Source organism: Hyla sarda, chromosome 5, assembly GCF_029499605.1.
Source record: "Hyla sarda isolate aHylSar1 chromosome 5, aHylSar1.hap1, whole genome shotgun sequence".
NCBI classification, from domain to species: Eukaryota; Metazoa; Chordata; class Amphibia; order Anura; family Hylidae; genus Hyla; species Hyla sarda.
The window spans coordinates 55,702,972-55,722,939 of record NC_079193.1 but is presented as its reverse complement, the minus strand read 5'-3'; the positions used below and the strand labels follow the sequence as shown (position 1 = coordinate 55,722,939).

Below are 19,968 nucleotides of genomic sequence, written 5' to 3'. Positions count from 1 at the left end.
AACCTTCTATCCATTTAATTTTTCATATATTCATTTATTTAATTACCCATGTATGCTGTCTATATATTATTACTATCATTATTATTACTCCAGGCTCATGGGAGCTATAAACCTGCAAAAATGTGTGTATATACACAACACTTCTACATCATTTTATCTCTATTAATGCAGTCACTAATTTTATGTTTTCATTTGTCCTTGAGTATTCCAATCATCAAAACTCCAAAGTCTCCCACTACCGGACATTCAGACAGGCGGCCAGCGCGATCCCTGCTGAGATACGCTCCTAGTGACGCGTCCTTAACAACCAGGATGCCGGTCCGTTCTTTTCACATGAAAGCAGCGGCATATGACTGTTCAATACAGAGCCGCAAAGATCAGTTCGCTCGCTCTGTATTACCTTTGCTGCAGGGACACGCTCCTTAGAGACGCGTCCCTTGCAACCAACACACAGCCCGGCTCTGTTAATACTAGAAGATGGGGCACGTTGTCCTTTGTTTACTAGCCGTGGAGCGCACGCCAACTTCAAAGTGCGGATCAAGCCTCATCCTGGTCCATAACCGGACAAACTTAAACATGTTCCTTTCCATTATATCATTTCACTTATAACACAATGATTATTTCTAAATTCCTTTTAATGTCTACAGTCATAATATTGCTAGGTAACTATCTCCCAATGTGGAATCTGATTTTCTTAGAACACTTAAGCAGGTTTTTTTTGAGTGTGTCACTTTGACCTTTGATCTGGCCACCATCTTGTTTTTTTTTATTAGTGTGCATATATAAAGCCAAGATGTGTATGTTATTTTATGAATCTGCTTAATCTGAATAAGGGGTATGTACACCCTGAAACGCGTCATTGCTGTATACTCCAATAAACTTGAAGCTTTACTCCACTTCTATGACCTGGTTGTGATCTTACCATGGATACCTGGGTGCCTCTTTGTAGGTCATTTTCTCCTTGCTGCACCTAGAGGTGTCAGCAGAGAGCACTGTGGTCAGACAAAAAAGGAAATTCAAAAAGAAAATAACTTCCTTTGGAAGGATTAAGATTTTTAAATAGAAATAATTTACAAATCTGTGTAACTTTCTGGTAACAGTCAATTTAAAAACAAATGTTTTTCAGGGGAGTACCCCTTAAATAAGGCATATTTTGGTGTATAACAGCTTAGAGGATGTGTGGAATCATTGTAAACTTGCATAAGGCCCTATTTTGTACCAAAGGAAAAAAAAAAGGATGTATATTACCTCTTGAAAACTTTGGAGCTTTCTCTAAGGGCTCTATAACATGGCCCAACATGCGCTTTAAATGAGCCTACTATAAAGCTTGTGTGGGGATAGATGCACCAGTGATCACTGGAACACAGCCCTCTGCCTCCATTTTTGTCAGCCGCACATCCCCTATTACACAAGAAAGATGTGCGACCATTGAGGGATGGTTTTTGGACAGCCATGTAAGCATTGGCTCTTTTGTCAGCTGATAGGACAATTTTGGTCTATTGAGCCAATAATCCCCTTGCGTAATAGGGTCCAAAGCAAACTAAAGTCTCTCGAAATCGCTTCTAGCTATACTTTCTATTAGTTGTGTCTGCTCAAAGCGAAAAAATATTTATTTATAAACAACCAGATTAAGGGCAGGGTTACACGTAACCGATCCACAGCGTTTTTTATACTGTGGATCTGCCGATGACCTGACCCATAGTGTGCCTCCAGCTGTTGCCCCGCAATCCGCCGCTCCGTACAGCCACACAGGGGCCTGCGAGTTGTCTCTCGGTGACTCGCGAGCCCCTGTGTGGCTGCACGGGCGGGACGAGGCGGGGCAACAGCTGGAGGCGCATTTTATGCTGTGGATCCTTTACGTGTGACCCTAACCTAAGAATGAATCTATGTTGTGGCAATGACATCTATAATTATTACAGTGGGAGACATCTTCTAGACTATTTGAGCTTTTATTTGGACACGTTCAGAAATTCATTATCACATTATTGTAAAATCATAGAGAATTGGCTTTCGGTATACACCCTGTTAGGCCATTGATGTCCTCTGAGGCTATAACCATAATACTTTGATGTACATTCTAAAAAAAGACTAAGACAAGAAAGATGGTGACATAGTTTGCATAAAATTGCATTTTTTCTCTAAGGTATTGTGAAAGGCTTGTAAATGGCTTAACTATCAAAGAGAATAATATCAGCCGCACTGACTATATGGAATACAAATGATTTTAAGGTGTGAAATCAAACCACAAAAAAACATTGAGAAAAGGATATTTCCAAGAATTGTTATCTACCTACCCTAGTATGAAAATGTAAACCTGTACAAGGCAAGGTACCTGAAGATATATTGGAGCATCTGGGTCATGAGTTATGAGGCCACCATAGCCAAGGGTTGTATAGAAGAGGTACAATATCTGAAAATAAGATAACACTGTAGGGAATTCATATTCCCCATGTGACTAAAGATGAAAGAAAAGTTTCGAGAATTTTTTAAACCCATGATGTCCCTTAGGTATACTTACATGTCCAGGCAAAGGCTGAAAATAAGGCCCAACCTAAATTTTCTCGCATCAATTTGGAGATTCACAAGTGCTTTTTGTTAGCCCTCTCTTGTAGTCGGCTCTACCCTCAAGTCCTGGGCAATGGTTATAATGACCTTCCCAAGAATCTGTATAGGAATTTATATCACATTCACGGAGCCATGACCTATACAGGTTCCCAGGTAGATCATGACAATCACTGCCCATGACCCACATGTACAGGTATTCTACATGACCGGGCTACCAGACAGCACTTATGGTTCCCCGACTGGTGGATAAACACATAGGTTTGAGTTTAGGGCTTGGATAGGACACTTTTAGGGCTTGGATAGGACACTCCTTTCCAGACAACAATTGTATTTTAAGATTTTTAAGCCAGATTTATCAATGTGGTGCACGTTGTTTGATAAATCTGGTGCAACCATAGACAGTGTTTAGACAAACTATCAGAACTTTCCTTTTACACAGAGTGTAAAGTTACAGAGTTTTGAGTAAAAATTTTAACCCCTTAGGGACTCTTTTCACCTTAAGGACTCAGCAATTTTTTGTTTTTACATTTTTGTTTTTCCCTCCTTCCATTCTAAAAATCATAACTCTTTCAACTTTGCTCCTACAGACTAGGGATCGACCGATTATCAGTTTGGCCGATATTATCGGCCGATATTCACAATTTTGGGTGTTATCGGCAATTACCTGCCGCGCCGCAGCACCCAACGATATCGGTCGATCCCTACTACAGACCCATTTAAGGGCTTGTTTTTTGCGTCACCAATTGTACTTTGTGATGACATCACTTATTTTATAATATAACCTACGGCGAAACAAAAAAATATATATATATTTGTGGGGTGAAATTAAAAAAGAAATACCATTTTGTAGCTTTGGGGGACTCCCGTTTCTATGCAGTGCACTTTTCGGTAAAAATGACACCTTATGTTTATTCTATAGGTCCATACGGTTACAAGGATTTATCCCCAATTTATAGAGGTTTTATTTTATTTTAATACTTAAAAAAATACTACATGCACCAAAATTTGTAGGTTTAAAATTGGCATCTTCTGACTCCTATAACTTTTCTATTTTTCCCTGTACAGGGCGGTGTGAGGGCTCATTTTTGTGTGCCGTGGTCTGCAGTTTTTATCGTTACCATTTTTGTTTTGATGGGACTTTTTCATCGCTTTTTATTAATATTTTTATGGTATATGAAGTGACCAAAAATGCACAATTTTGGAATTTGGTATTTTTTTACGTGTACGCCATCGACCGTGTGGTTTAGCTAACCTTATATTTTAATAGTTCAGACATTTACGCACGTGGCGGTACCAAATATGATTATTTTATTTAAAAAATGGGAAAAAGGAGGGTGATTTTAACTTTTAATAGGGAAGGGGTTAATGAACTTTTCTTAAACTTTTTTTAGCTTTTTTTTTTCTTTCCTTTTTTTAGCCCACAACATGCAATCTTCTGATTGCATACACTGATCAGTGTTATGCCATTGCAAAGCACTGATCAGTGTAACCAGCACTCTGCTGCTCCTGCCTGCTGCGCAGGCATGGAGCAGTAGATCGCAGATCAGACGACGGAGAGGCAGGTGAGGACCTTCCCGTAGTCCGGGTAAATTGATCGGGACATCACAGTTTTGTTGCAATAGTCCCGATCAGCTCAGCCGAGCTGCGGGGATTCTTTTACTTTCACTTTAGATGCCGCAATCAACTTTGATCGCAGCGTCTAAAGGGTTAATGCCGGGCATCGGCCCAATCGGCCATGCCCGGCATTAGCCGTGGGTCCTGGCTGCCCGCAGCAACAGAGACCCACCGGGTTTAACCCGTTCTCCGACGCTGAGAACGGTTTAAACCCGTTAAACTGGACCAGGGAGTACAGGTACGCCTTGAGTCATTAAGGATCGGGGACGCGTACGCCCTGTGTCCCCAAGAGGTTAATGCATTTCTTTATGCATTTAGTCCCTACTGTGTTGATTGAGAGGAAGGCAAAAACCCCTTCCCAACTCCAATATGGCATCAGAATAAATCCCTGGATCAACATTCTTTCCCCATAAATCAAGCATTTATAATCTGTAATATTATATTTTTCCAGAAAAACATCCAGGCCCCCCTTGAACTTGTTTATTGAGTCAGACATCACAACATTATGTGGCAGACAGTCTCAATGCTCTAAAAGTAAAGAATCCCCATCTGTGATGATGGTGAAACCTTCTTTCCTCTAGATGTAGAGGATACCCCATTGTCATGGTTACTGGCCTAGGTATAAAAAGATCACTAGAAAGATCTCTGTACTGTCCATTAAGATATTTGTACATTGTGATGAAATCATCTCTAAGACGTCTTTTCTCCAGACTACATAACCCCAAGCTCGATAACATGTCTTGGTCCTGTAATCCTCCCATACCATCAATTATCTTGAGCCTCCTCTGCACAAAAATAGCACACAATACTCCATATGTGGTCTGACTAATGATTAATACAGAGACAAACTTATGTTCTTGTCACGTGCCTCTATGCCACCTTCATACATCCCATGACTTTATTAGCCTTGGCAGCCGCTGCCTGGTACTGATCATTAAAGTAGAGTTTACGGTCCACCAGTACCCCCAAGTCCTTTTCAGTAAAAGTTTTACCTAATGTCTTATTTAAAACATACATTTTACATTTTGTTTTTACAGCCAAAGAACATAATCTTACATTTATCCACAGTTAACTTAATTTGCCATGTCTGTGCCCACGCCTCCAGCTTCCCCAGATCCCTCTGTAATATTATGTTATCATCCTCTGTGGTGATCACCCTTCCCAGTTTAGTGTCATCTGCAAATATAGAAATTCTACTTTGGAATTCCTCTACAAGGTCATTAATAAACATATTAAAAAGAAATGGACCCAGTAATGACCCCTGTGGTCCCCACTAGTAACTGTCACCCAACCAGAATAAGTTCCATTGATCCCCACCCTCTGCTTCCTATCACTAAGCCAGTTGCTAACCTATTTACATATGTCCTCCCCTAGTCCCAGCTCATCATTTTATGCACTTACCTTTTGTTTGGTACAGTATCAAATACTTTAGAAAAGTCCAGATATATAACATCCACAGCTTCACCCCGATCCAATCTATAACGGACCTCCTCATAGAAGCTGATCAGATTAGTCGGACAGGACCGATCCCACATAAACCCATGTTGGTGCGGTGTTAGAGGTTTATTTTCATTGAGATACTCCAGAATAGCACCTCTCAAAAACCCCTCAAAAATCTTACAGATGTTAAATGTACAAGCCTATGGTTTTCATGATTCCATTTTACCCCTTTTTGAAGACTGGAGTGAAAAAGTGTCTAAAATGTGGGACATGTCATGTAAACTATTTTTTTTTTGTCCCAACTACACCAGAATTCTGGCACATTTGCAATGTAGAGTAAATCTGCACTTTTGAGCTTAAAGTGATACTTCAGGCAAAAATTCAAAATACAGCAATGATCTTTTACAAACCTTCCTCTGTAGACAAACTTCATTGGTTCCACCGCGAGTGCCGTTGCTACTATGTCATCAGCGTTGTGTCTCCTTCCACTCACAACCATCAGGCCATCCATTTTTCCCACAACAAACACCAGCCCAGCTGGTCCAATAAATCCAAGAAGGCCAGTCCTTATGAACGGATATTCACTTATTGGTGCTCCTGAGCTTGTCATTGGGAAAACCTATAGAAACAGTAAAAGATAAGATACTATACCCAATCTCATTGTAAGCTCACTACCTTCACTGTACATACATGATATTTTTCCATATGTTCTGATGTATATGTTTCTATTCCAACAAGGTGATACAGTGGGGCAAAAAAGTATTTAGTCAGCCACCAATTGTATATGGTAAGTTCTGTGAGATGAGAGAGGCCTGTAATTTTCATCATAGGTATACGAGAGACATAATGAGAAATAAAAACCATAAAATCACATTGTCTGATTTTTAAAGAATGTATTTGCAAATTAGTGTGGAAAATAAGTATTTGATCAATAAGAAAAGTTCATCTCAATACTTTGTTATATACCCTTTGTTGGCAATGACAGAGGTCAAATGTTTTCTATAAGTCTTCCCAAGGTTTTCACACACTGCTGCTGGTATTTTGGCCCATTCCTCCATGCAGATCTCCTTTAGGCTAGGTTCACACAGCGGAATTTCTGGGCATAATTTCTGCTGGAGATCAAGTCGTCGGCACTAGGACCGCACGGACTACATTGCCGTCCCCATAGATGCCAATGCATTTCTGAGCAGATCTTCCAGAAGATCCACCCAGAAATGCATTGCAGTCTATGGAGGCAACAATGCAGTCTGCTCGGTCCTAGCGCCGCCGGCTCAATCTCTGGCAGAAATTCTGCCCAGAAATTTTGCAGTGTGAACCTAGCCTTAGAGCAATGACGTTTTGGGGCTGTTGCTGGGCAACATGGACTTTCAACTCCCTCCAAAGGTTTTCTTTGGGGTTGAGATCTGGACACTGACAAGGCCACTCCAGGACCTTGAAATGCTTCTTATGAAGCCACTCTTTCGTTGCCCAGGTGGTGTCTTTGGGATCATTGTCATACTGAAAGACCCAGCCATGTTTCATCTTCATTGCCTTTGCTGATGGAAGGAGGTTTTCACTCAAAATCTCATGATACATGGCCCCATTCATTCTTTCATTTACACGGATCAGTCGTCCTGGTCCCTTTGCAGAAAAACGGCCCCAAAGCATGATGTTTCCACCCCCATGCTTCACAGTAGGTATGGTGTTCTTTGGATGCAACTCGCATTCTTTCTCCTCCAAACATGACGTGTTGAGTTTTTACAAAAAGTTTCTACTTTGGTTTCATCTGACCATATGACATTCTCCCAATCCTCTTCTGGATCATTCAAATGCTCTGTAGCAAACTTCAGATGGGCCCAGACATGTACTGGCTTAAGCATGGGGACACGTCTGGCACTGCATGATTTGAGTCCCTGGTAGCGTAGTGTGTTACTGATGGTAGCCTTTGTTACTTTGGTTCCAGCTCTCTGCAGGTCTATCACTAGTTCCCCCATGTGGATTTTTACTCACTGTTCTTGTGATCATTTTGACACCACAGGGTGAGATCTTGCGCGGAGCCCCACATTGGAGGGAAATTATCAGTGGTCTTATATATCTTTCAGTTGATTTATTCACACCAAGCTGCTTGCCTATTGCAGATTCAGTCTTCTCAGCCTGGTGCAGGTCTACAATTTTGTTTCTGGTGTCCTACGACAGCTCTTTGGTCTTGGCCATAGTGGAGTTTGGAGTGTGACTGTTTGAGGTTGTGGACAGGTGTCTTTTATACTGATAAGTTCAAACAGGTGCCATTAAAGGAGATATCCAATGCTGAAAAACGTATCCCCTATCCTAAGGATAGGGGATGAGTTTCAGATTGCGAGGGGTCTGACCGCTGGGGCCCCCTGCGATCTCCTGTACGGGGCCCCGGCAGCCAGCGGGAAGGGGGCTTGTTGACCACCGCACGAAGCGGCGGCTGACACGCCCCCTCAATACAACTCTATGGCAGAGCCATGAGAGCTGCCTTCGGCAATCTCCGGCTCTGCCATAGCGATGTGTATTGAGGGGGCATGTTGGCCACCGCTTCGTGCAGTGTTCGACACCCGCTATCTGGCCAGCGAGCCGGGGCCCACGTACAGGAGATCGCGGTGGGCCCCAGCGGTCAGACCACCCGCGATCTGAAATTTATCCCCTATCCTTAGCATAGGGGATAAGTTTTTCAGCACTTGACTACCCTTTTAATACAGGCAACAAGTGGAGGACAGAGGAGACTCTTAAAGAAGAAGTTACAGGTCTGTGAGAGCCAGAAATCTTGCTTGTTTGTGTAACACTCACGTTTCAGAAGACAGAAATCCCGGTGGATGTGGGTCCGCTGGACCTGTGCGGCAGATGACTCAGACGGAACGCAGGGAGCGGAGAAATATATAAATGAGCCACAGGTGAGTTACACTAATGAAAGCACTGGCCCTTTAAATCTTAAAGCTCCGGGGATCGGGACATGCGCGCCGGAGCAGTGAGGCAGAGGCTGGGGCAGGAGAAGTACCAGGTGAGTGACGGACTGGTGCTCGCATGTGGTCGCGTCCCGCGATGCAGCAGCAGGTAACGGGACCATGCGCTTATGGCCAGCGTGTGCGGCCGGTGCACATAACGTAACAGTTTATAGGTGGCCAAACACTTATTTTCCACCATAATTTGCAAATAAATTCTTTAAAAATCAGACAATGTGATTTTATGGATTTTTTTTCTCATTGTGTCTATCATAGTTGAGGTATACCTATGATGGAAAATTACAGGCCTCTCTCATCATTTTAAGTGGGAGAACTTGTACAATTGGTAGCTGACTAAATACTTTTTTGCCCCACTGTATAGAGAGAGAAAAAAAATTTTTTGTCTGATTTACCAGCCCATGGTATATAATAAGTATTGATTTGTCTTAAGGCTCATTCACATTACATTTTTGGGGTACGACACTGGTATACATTGTGTATGCAGCATACCCGAATTTAATAGACCCAACCTTATCTACAATTGACTATGTTCAGTCTATTTCCCAAACATATACTTTTACATGTAAGACTCAAAAGAATGGTCTACTATGTGCAGTCAGTGGGCTTACTGCAGGTATGTTATGTTACTGCAGAATATCCTTTTACTGGTATTCCAACGTACACTAGTGATGTACCCAAAGACTTGATGGATGGAATGGAGCCTTATTCTTTTAAAATCACAAGGACAGACTTCAAACCAGGCAAATGGATCAGGACTGGAGCTTTTACGATGTGCACGCTAAACCTAGGGAGGGAGGAGACGTCATGTGAACAGCCCCTCATCTATACAAACTGCTGGCATGCTGCTATTTATAATGGCTGCTCTATGTAAAGAAAACCAAGGATATCTGGATACTCATGCCTCTAGGACACATTGCTTCTGTGCTTTATAGCTTTTACTTGTGTTCACAGCATTAGAATTCATATTAGGTTGCATTACTTTGCAGAAAAGCATTAAAATTGAAATACTGCACGGAGTTTGCAAATCCTCCCAGGTTTTGTCTTCCAAGTGCACCGCAAGAACACTCTATTCAATTATTAACATTCACTACAGACAAACGCCTTTAATGGTGAGTGCTCAGCATGCTGACAGCAGTCTTCTGCTCAACAGACATGATACGACCTTCATTGTTTAACTTATTGTGAGCTCAACGTTATTTCCAGTAGCACAAACTGCAGATCAAAAGAAGGAAGAATACTGGAATGTGCAGGGTTATTTCAATATCATTCAAAAATGATATGTATGAAAAGCCTGAACCTCATGCAAATCAGCTGTAATAAGTTTTGCCTAAAGTACACTGCTCAAAAAATGGGTTAAATAGGTAACCCATTTTAGAAACAGAAGTTTAAAAAAGCAGGAGTTGGAAGTAAGAGCTTAAAGTAACTGTAAGTATTACTTTCCCTTATAAAATGACTTTTCCTTTATAATTAATCACAGCGGGTTGTAACCAAGGATATGGACAGCAGGATTGGAGGTTTTCTTCAGTGCACATTGTGCCACATGTATACATCTCTGGAGCAGCAGATCAGGGTGAATACCGCTGTGGCAGATGTGAGCATGTTGCCCACCTGGAAGCTCGTATTAGAGATCTAGAGGAGCAAAATGCAACACTGAGGGCGACAATCTTGGAAAGAGCATACTGTTAGTGGGGTAGAAATGTAGGTTGGAGAAATTAGCCAGTAGGCCCAAGTAGGGAGCTGGGTTAATGTAGTAAGAGGGTCTGGAAAGGGGGCAAGGAAAAGGAAGGTCACTTCTGCTTCTGATCTCCCAAGAAAAATTGCCAAGTTGGGTGATGATGCAAAGGCCTCCCTATCAGTAATGGCAACCCTAATGGATACTGGTCTCCCTAACAGCCGGGGGGGACAGTCCAACTAGTAGTGTGGGGGATGGTAACGCAGGTAGGCCAAGGCAGTTAGTGGTTGTAGAGGATTCTATAGTCAGAAAGACGAATAGAATAATTTGTCACCAAGACCGCCTCAACCGAATGGTTTGCTGTCTCACTGGTGCCAGGGTTCGGCATGTGGTGAAATGGGTGGACATATTACTTGATGGGGCTGGGGATGACCCAGCTATCGTGGGCCACATAGGAACCAACAACAGAATACATGGTAGGTGGAGGTCCTTAAAGAATAATTATAAGGAACTAGGTGCCAAGCTGAAGGGAAGGACCTCTAAGGTTGTATTCTCTGTAATACTGACTGTGTCATGTGCATCGCAGGAAAGACAGCAGGAACTTAGGGAATAAAATGCATGGCTTAAGTTGTGGTGTAAGGGGGGAAGGGTTTGGGTACTGGACTGATTTTTCATTGGGGTACAAACTCTATTCTATGGATAATTTCCCCGCTGTGCTGGGGAAAGAATCCTGGAAGGGGTGGCAGAGTATTTAAACTAGGTAAGTGGGGGGGGGGAGGATAATAAAGCAAAGCAAGCAGATAGTGGGATGGATAGGTTAGAGAGGAGTCAGGACATAATCGTGGGTGGAAAGGAGACCTGTGAAAGGGAGGTTAAAGGGGTATTCCAGGCAAAAACTGGCTTCAGAAAGTTAAACAGATTTGTAAATTACTTATATTAAAAAATCTTAATCCTTCCAACAGTTATTAGCTGCTGAAGTTTTCTGTCTAACTGCTCAATGATGATGTCACGTCCCGGGAGCTGTGCATGATGGGAAAATTTCCCCATAGGAACTGCACAGCTCCCGGGACGTGAGTCATCATTGAGCAGTTGGACAGAAAACAACAACTCAACTTCAGAAGCTAATAACTATTGGAAGGATTAAGATTTTTTAATAGAAGTAATTTACAAATCTGTTTAACTTTCTGGAGCCAGTTGATATATAAAATAAAGTTTTTGCCTGGAATACCCCTTTAAGAGCAGTGGATAAGGAGATCCATGTGTTACAAACCAGCGGTGAAAATAAATGTACCCATATAAATGTACTCCCAATAGCGAAAACATATCATTAGCCCCAATAACTCAAAAAATCCCATTAGCCCCAAAAACTCAAAAAAATCCCATTAGCCCCAACAACTCGAATAATCCCATTAGTGAGATAGAATGTGTAAAACTTAATGGACATGTAAAGTGTATGTTCACAAATGCCAGAAGCCTAGCAAATAAAATGGGGGAGCTTGAGGCCTGGCTAGACTCCTCACATGACTGGGCTGTCACTCTGCAGGGGTTCGTTTCGCAGGCATAGGGTAAACAGGAAAGGTGGTGGAGTCTGTCTGTATGTAAGAAGTGGTATGAAAAAGTCAGTGTGAACGATGCCATAGTGTGTGATGATTCTGACGATGTGGAATCCCTGTGGGTAGAGGAGGAGGGAAACACTGAAAAGATAATTTTTGGTGTAATCTATAGACCCCCCAACACCACTGAGGAGATAGAAGGTCGGCTGCATAAACAAACAGAGAGGGCCGCCCGGGCAGGTACAGTGGTAATAATGGGAGATTTTAACTATCCAGATATAGATTGGGGTCCGGGGTTGGCTAAAACTACAAAGGGGAGAAAATTCCTACATTTATTGCAGGATAATTTTATGGGCCAGTTTGTGGAGGACCCAACAAGAAGTGATGCCTTGTTGGATCTGATCATTTCCAACAACGCAGAGCTGGTTGGTAATGTAACTGTGCGGGAAAACCTTGGTAATAGCGACCACAATATAGTTACTTTTGACTTAAGGTGTAGAAAACAAAGACCGGTTGGGAGGGCAAAAACATATAACTTTAAAAAGGAAAATATATCTGGGTGAAGAGCTTCACTACAGGACATAGACTGGGGGGAGGTGTTCTCAAATACTGATACAGACGAGAAATGGAACATTTTCAAATCAACACTGAATAAATATACAGTTAAATGTATTTCTAATGGGAACAAATATAAACAATTAAAACTAAATCCTATATGGCCAAAAAAGGATGTTAAAAGTGAAATAAACAAAAAAAATAGCTTTCAAAAAATACAAATCAGAGGAGTCAGCTATAACATTTAAACAGTACAAAGAGGTTAATAAAATCTGTAAAAATTGAATAAAAACAGCAAAAATTCTAAATGAGAGACAGGTGGCCAAAGAAAGCAAAACAAATCCTGAATATTTTTTTAGATATATAAATGCAAAAAAAACCAAGGACAGAGCATGTAGGACCCCTTAATAATGATAATGGGGAGGTTGTCACAGGCGATCAAGAGAAGGCGGAGCTACTGAATGGGTTCTTTAGTTCTGTATACACTATGGAAGAAGGAGCTGACATTGGACAGGTCAGTGCTGGTAACACATCATGTAATGTACTGAACTGGCTTAATGTAGAGATGGTCCATGGTAAATTAATTAAGGTAAATGTAAGCAAATCTCCAGGACCAGATAGATTGCACCCAAGAGTTCTCAGAGAGGTAAGTTCAGTAATATCTGTACCCCTGTTCATGATATTTAGAGATTCACTGGTGTCTGGTATTGTGCCAAGGGACTGGCGCAAGGTGAATGTGGTGCCAGTCTTCAAAAAGGGCTCTAGGTCTTCCCCAGGTAATTATAGACCGGTAAGTTTAACGTGCATTGTGGGTAAATTGTTTAAAGGACTTATAAGGGACTACATACAGGAATACATAGGGGGAAATAGTATTATAAGTGATATGGGTTATCTAAGGAGAGAAGTTGTCAAACCAATCTAATTTACTGTTATGAAGATGTGAGTAGAAGCCTTGACAGAGGGATGGCTGTGGATATAGGGGGAGATTTATCAAAACCTGTCCAAAGGAAAAGTGTCCCAGTTGCCCATAGCAACCAACCAGCTCGCTTCTTTCATTTTTAACAAGGCCTCTGAAAAATGAAAGAAGAAAGCTGATTGGTTGCTATGGGCAACTGGGACACTTTTCCTCTGGACAGGTTTTGATAAATCTCCCCCATAGTGTTTCTGGATTTAGCTAAAGCATTTGATACTGTCCCTCATAGACGTCTGACAGGTAAGTTAAGGTCTTTGGGTTTCGAAACTTTAGTTTGTAACTGGATTGAACACTGGCTCATGGATCGTACCCAGAGAGTGGTGGTCAATGATTCGTACTCTGATTGGTCCCCGGTTATCAGTGGTGTACCCCAAGGTTCAGTACTGGGCCCGCTGTTGTTTAATTTATTTATCAATGATATAGAGGATGGTATTAACAGCTCTGTTTCTATCTTTGCAGATGACACCAAGCTTTGTAGCACGGTACAGTCTATAGAGGATGTGCATAAGTTACAAGATGACTTGGATAGACTAAGTGTCTGGGCATCCACTTGGCAAATGAGGATCAATGTGGATAAATGTAAAGTTATGCATCTGGGTACTAATAACCTGCATGCATCGTATGTCTTAGGGGGGATTAAACTGGCAGACTCACTGGTAGAGAAGGATCTGGGTGTACTTGTAGATCACAGACTACAGAATAGCATGCAATGTCAGGCTGCTGCTTCCAAAGCCGGCAGGATATTGTCATGTATCAAAAGAGGCATGGACTCGAGGGACAGGGACATAATACTCCCCCTTTATAAAGCATTGGTACGGCCTCAACTGGAATATGCTGTTCAGTTTTGGTCGCCTGTACATAAAAGGGACACTGTGGAGCTGGAAAGGTTGCAGAGACGCGCGACTAAACTAATATGGGGCATGGAACATCTCAGCTATGAGGAAAGCTTAACATAATTACACTTGTTTAGTCTTGAGAAGAGACATTTAAGGGGGGATATGATCAATGTATATAAGTATATAAATGGCCCATACAAAGAATATGGAGAAAAACTGTTCCAGGTTAAACCCCATCAAAGGACAAGAGGGAACTCCCTCCATCTGGAGAAGAAAAGGTTTGGTCTAAAGAGGCGAAACGCCTTCTTTATCATAAGAACTGTGACTTTGTGGAACAGTCTACCTCAGGAACTGGTCAAAACAGGAACAGTTGAAAGCTTTAAAACAGGGTTAGATACATTCCTGGAACAAAATAACATTAATGCTTATGCAGAAATATAAAATCCCATCCCTTCCCCTTCATCCCACCATACTCCTTCCCTTCTAATCCTTGGTTGGACTTGATGGACGTATGTCTTTTTTCAACCATACTAACTATGTAACTATGGTAAGATAAGGAAATAATTCAGTACCCTTCCTGATTTTGAGCCCTTTCCATAGGCTGTTATAACACTATATAAACTATACTATTGTAAGGTATTATGGAGTATGCTCTGAAGTAGAGCCCTGGGCAGGACTGTTCATTATCCAAAAGTAACATAGAAAAGAAAAAGCACATATTTAGGCGCACACCAATTCCATCTAACTGATACTTTGTTATAGTACACAACATGTATCAAATAGACAGCACAATAGTCATAAAAACACTAAAAACAAGAGATGCCAGGTTACCCACAGCCTCCTTAAGCCATGGAGGGAAACCCCAGAATACAGGAGGATCCCACTCAGGGACACCCACCTGCTCCCAATAACACAATATATAAAGTCCCTCTAGACCTGTAAACCCCTATGCTGAATAGCACACAAGTGAACACAATATTGCACTGTATATAGCAGATGCATGAATATGAAATCATTCAAATAAAGTGCATGGTCAGGAGAGATGGTTAAAGATACATCACAATGTGATAAATTGAACAGTGCCCCCCCCCAGAACAGGTCCCCACGTGTTCCGTCACTCCCAGTGACTTTCTCAGGGGCACATGTATTGGCATCACCTACTGCTCTGTTTCCCCTTTCTACCAATGTCATTTCTTGCTCATCTGCACATTAGTTTTGCCTTCTGTAAAATTTTGCCTGTTGTGCATCAATCACCAATGTGACTTTTCCTAATAGTTTGCTGACTCTGCCTACTTGTGCTGATCCCACATAAGAGGCTACTTTTTATTTCCAGGGACACTTTAATTACCCAATGCCTCCATTAGCCTATATGATTCTCCCCTGCAGACTGCCTCGTATCTGCTCTTCTCTCTCTTTCTAGCCTGTGTGAGCTGTCCTCCAGGGTTTCTCTCCTCCCCTGTCTACAATCTGAGCTGGTGTGTAACCCCCTTCTCTCCCTGCTGCTATCTCTAATATTGAGAGAGCAGAAAGCCCATCTGATGGATGTATCTTATCTTTCTCAATGAAGACCAATTTAGAAAGTTGCTTGAAATTTTGCATTTAGGAAACAAATCCACAATAAAAAAAATAAAAAAAATCAGCAAAAAGGATCAGTAAAGTGTGTGCACAGCCTTTAAAGTGTGCGCAGCATTCAATCCCACTGTATAATGCATTACATATATATGTGTTTCTATCAGACTGGAAACACAGGATAAAGAGTTATTACGGTCATTTACCCTATGTAATGGGCTAAGAAATGTACCCTCCTGTAGTCTGAGTTGTAGATCATATTTTAATGCAGGGTGTGAAATCAAATGATGAATAAATGCGGAGAACACGACATTCGATAGATTGAAGACATTTATATCCATAGAAACAAGGTTTCTAATAAAGGTCAGTTGTAACCCCTGAAAGCTAAGTATGGAAATATACGACTACAAAAGTGACATTAATCTGTTATAATAAAGTGCTTCCACCAACCTCAAAGGTATTCTTGGTCATACCGGACAGACCGTAATAAGATGTGCCTGTAGCGAGCGCGCACACACACAGCTCTCCTATCTCATCTGTCCGACATAGCTGTGGGATCCCATCGGGTTTCACCGAACACATAATAGCTGAAAGAGATGGACACAGAGTTACCACAAAACTACCGTTCTATCTTAAAAGGATTGTCCAGCTTAGAAAAGCAATGTACTCTATCAATTTCTAAATTAATAAGGGACTGTCTCCTGTTCTGGTCTCCTGGTCCGATTGAAGAGACCCTACAAAGATCTCTGCAGGACCTGTCCTATCCTACATTACATGGAAGACCTTTTTACGTAAATGGGGACTATGTAATGCTTAGTTTCCCCTGTGGTGGTGCGGAAACTCAACACTAAGGGTACATTCACACTATAAAACTTTTCGAGCTGAGAAATTTCACTCAGAAATGTAATTCAAGAGTTGAAGGGGTGCTCCGGAGAAAAACTAAATGTTTACAAATTAGCTTGTGCCAGAAAGTTACACAGATCTGTAAATTACTTCTATTAAAAAAGCTTAACCCCTCCAGCTTAACCCTTTTAGTACTTTTCAGCTGCTGTATGCTCCAGAGGAAGTGTAGTTCTTTTCAGTCTGACCACTGTGCTCTCTGCTGACACCTCTGTCCATGTCAGTAACTGTCCAGAGCAGGATAGGTTTGCTATGAGGATTTGATTCTGCTCTGGACAGTTCCTGACATGGACAGAGGTGTCAGCAGAGAGCACTGTCGTCCGACCAGAAAGAACTACACAACTTCCTCTGGAGCATACAGCAGCTGATAAGTACTGGAAGGATTAAGGTTTTTAAAATGAAGTAATTTACAAATTTGTTGAACCTTCTGGCACCAGCTAATTTGAAAACATTATTTTTTCGCTAGGGTACCCCTTTCACTTCTTCCAAAAACTGCATCACTCCTGCCCCCAGGTTGTGTGTGGTAGTACATGTTGGCTCTATTCACTTCAATGGCAGTGAGGTGCAATACAGCACACAATTTCAGGACAAGTCTGGTGCAGTTTTTGGAAGGAATCGTCTCTGTTTTTCTAATCCCGGATAATCCCCTTAAATTTATTTAAAAAGAGGTTGAAACATATCAGTCTGTATGAATGTGTTATGTTCACATATCATTTTTGGAGTGTATTTTGAGCTGTTAAACACACATTTTGTATGTGCTTTCTAAATAACAATTAAAAACACTTGAAATGTGCAGGTAAAGACCTGGTTTGTGAAAATATTCATAAAATACATTGAACAACTTTGAGGCTGATTTAGCTTCTGAGCCTTAAAAATACACAGTGTAGACATAGGCCTGGGCTGTACAACTAGGCCGCAGTGAAAAAGTTCTGCTAATGCCAAAATATTTAGGTTTCAGAAATATTATCAGAATTAGAGTTATTTAGTTAAGAAAAAAAGACAGTTTAGGGGCGACATAAAGAAGTACTCCGGGTTAGGGAAATTCATCCTCTATCCTAAGGATAGGTGATAAGTGTCAGATCGCGGGGGGTCCGACCACTGGTGCTCCGGCACTCCACAAGAATGTAGGCATGTTGACCACGGCACAGTGACCACGCCCCCCCCCCCCCCCAGGAAGGTCTACAAGAGAGCCGGAGATACCCGGACAAGGCGCTTTGGCTCTCCTTCAGAGATGCACGGAGGAGGCGTGTGGGCCACGGCTTCATGCAGTGGTCGACACAGCTCTTTTCAAGCAGAGAGCCGAAGTGCCATATGGGAGATCCCCCTGCGATCTGACACTTAACCTGTATCCTTAGGAAAGTACTCCTTTAAAAGAAAACTGTGACCAAGTTCACCCACACTAAACCCAATACACTGGGTTATAGTGTGGGTACACAGGAATCCAATGAGGGGTCACTTACTTTTCTTCCTCCAATTGCTGCTTAGTTATGCGTCGGTAAAGTTCCCTTGTTTGGCATATGCATCGTGCTTTAAGGCGGGGCCCCCCGCCGGCTGTCCTCCAGAGCTCTGGCCATTGTTACTGCGCATGCGCCGGTTCCTCGCTACACCTGGAAGTTGGGATTAACAAGGCTTTAGCGAGAGGGTGAAAGGTTTAGGTGCAAGCACTCTGCAGACAGAGCTCTGCACTCATTGGGCGTAAGACTCCACATAATAATAATTATGCTAAGTAAGGCGGCAGGCTTAGGACACGTCAGAGGATGACAGCTGGAGGGGGGCCTCGCCTTGAACCGCGATACAGGGGCGAAACAACGGGACTTTACCGGCGCATAACTCAGCGGCAATTGGAGGAGGAAAAGTAAGTGACCCCTCATTGGATTCCTGTTCACCCACACTATAACCCAGTGTATTGGGTTTAGTGTGGGTGAACTTGGTGACAGTTTTCTTTTAATTACTATGTATAAATATATTAGGGGGCAGTAGGGGGCATTCTCTACGTCTAGAGGAAAGAAGGTTTCTACAGCAGCAAAGACAAGGATTCTTTACTGTAAGAGCAGTGAGACTATGGAACTCTCTGCCATAGGAGGTGGTCATGGTGAAGTCAATAAAAGAGTTATAAGAGCTTGGATACACTTCTGGAGGGTAATAACATTACAGGTTATGGATACCAGATCTATAGGGACAGAACATTGATCCAGGTATTTATTCTCATCACCATATTTGGAGTTGGGAAGGAATTTTTACCCTAGTTCGAGGCAATTGGCATCAGCCTTATAGTTTTTTTTTGCCTTCCTCTGGATTAACTCAGTAGGGACACAATATGGATATAGGTTGAACTTTGGTCTTTTTTTCAACCTTATGAACTATGTTAGTATGTGGATGTAAGCGGTGACGGTATTAGTTCAGGCACGTTGCCCTGGTATATCTGTTGTCTTGATTTTCAATCATTTCATTTAGCATGTGTTTACATAGATAAGTATACATACATAGCAAGATACACAAACACGCACAGGTTTATTTAATTGTACTTCTCATATGTCAAGAAGCATTACCGCTAAATGAGGTAAACACGTCTGTTTTTGTTATTTACAATTTACAAGAAGGAAAAACTAGAAGGAGATGCTGTCCTCGCTCTGGCAGCAAATGAGCGCGGAGCGGAGAGCAGCTGCAAGCAATCTTGTGTGAAGGCATCTCTAACATGTTCCACTTTTCCTTTTCGGAGAGATTGCCTCAAACAATGCGGTTAGCTCAGCTGTAGATTCTATCCCTTCGGCACACCCGGTCTTTGGCCTTAGATGACCAGAGGAAATCATCACTAGTAAATATACCTTTTCTATAAGTACAGCACATTCCAAGTGAATAACTTACACGACACACAAGACTACAGTGCATTTTATTTAAATAAATGTCTGCGCAAACAATATTTATTATTATTAAAAGTTTTAGTATTATGGAAATCATAAAAAAGGTGAACAAAAATCTGCCATAAATTCTTAAATTCTGCATTGTACCCCGGAGGCACACAGCACACAGCAGAATTTCCATGCGGAATCCGCACTGACATTCCATACAGAGATTCCACAGCAGCAGAGTCCTATTGATTTCAATGGGATTCTGCTGCGCTGTTCACATAGCAGAATAGAGATTTTCCATGCGGGCATGCCCCCATGTGAACATAGCCTAAGAGTGTCAAAAAGTGTGAACGTGAACTTGAACTTGAACTTAAAGGGGTACTCTGGTGGAAATCAATTTTTTTTTTAAATCAGCTGGTGCCAGAAAGTTAAACAGATTTGTAAATTATTTCTATTTAAAAATCTTAATCCTTCCAGTA

The 19,968-nt window shown here is 41.8% G+C and overlaps 1 protein-coding gene across 10 annotated transcripts in view; it reads right to left on the bottom strand.

Moving 5' to 3' along the window:
- The window catches only part of DIP2C (disco interacting protein 2 homolog C), a 496,242-nt gene that overhangs the window by 109,183 nt on the left and 367,091 nt on the right, over positions 1 to 19,968 (bottom strand). For all 10 annotated transcript variants that reach the window (XM_056519534.1, XM_056519533.1, XM_056519538.1 and 7 more), the window contains 2 exons: positions 16,191 to 16,327; positions 6,030 to 6,238 (listed from right to left, as the gene is read on the bottom strand). In XM_056519534.1, the coding sequence (XP_056375509.1) occupies positions 6,030 to 6,238; positions 16,191 to 16,327 (346 nt within the window). The remainder of the gene's footprint in view (positions 1 to 6,029; positions 6,239 to 16,190; positions 16,328 to 19,968) is intronic.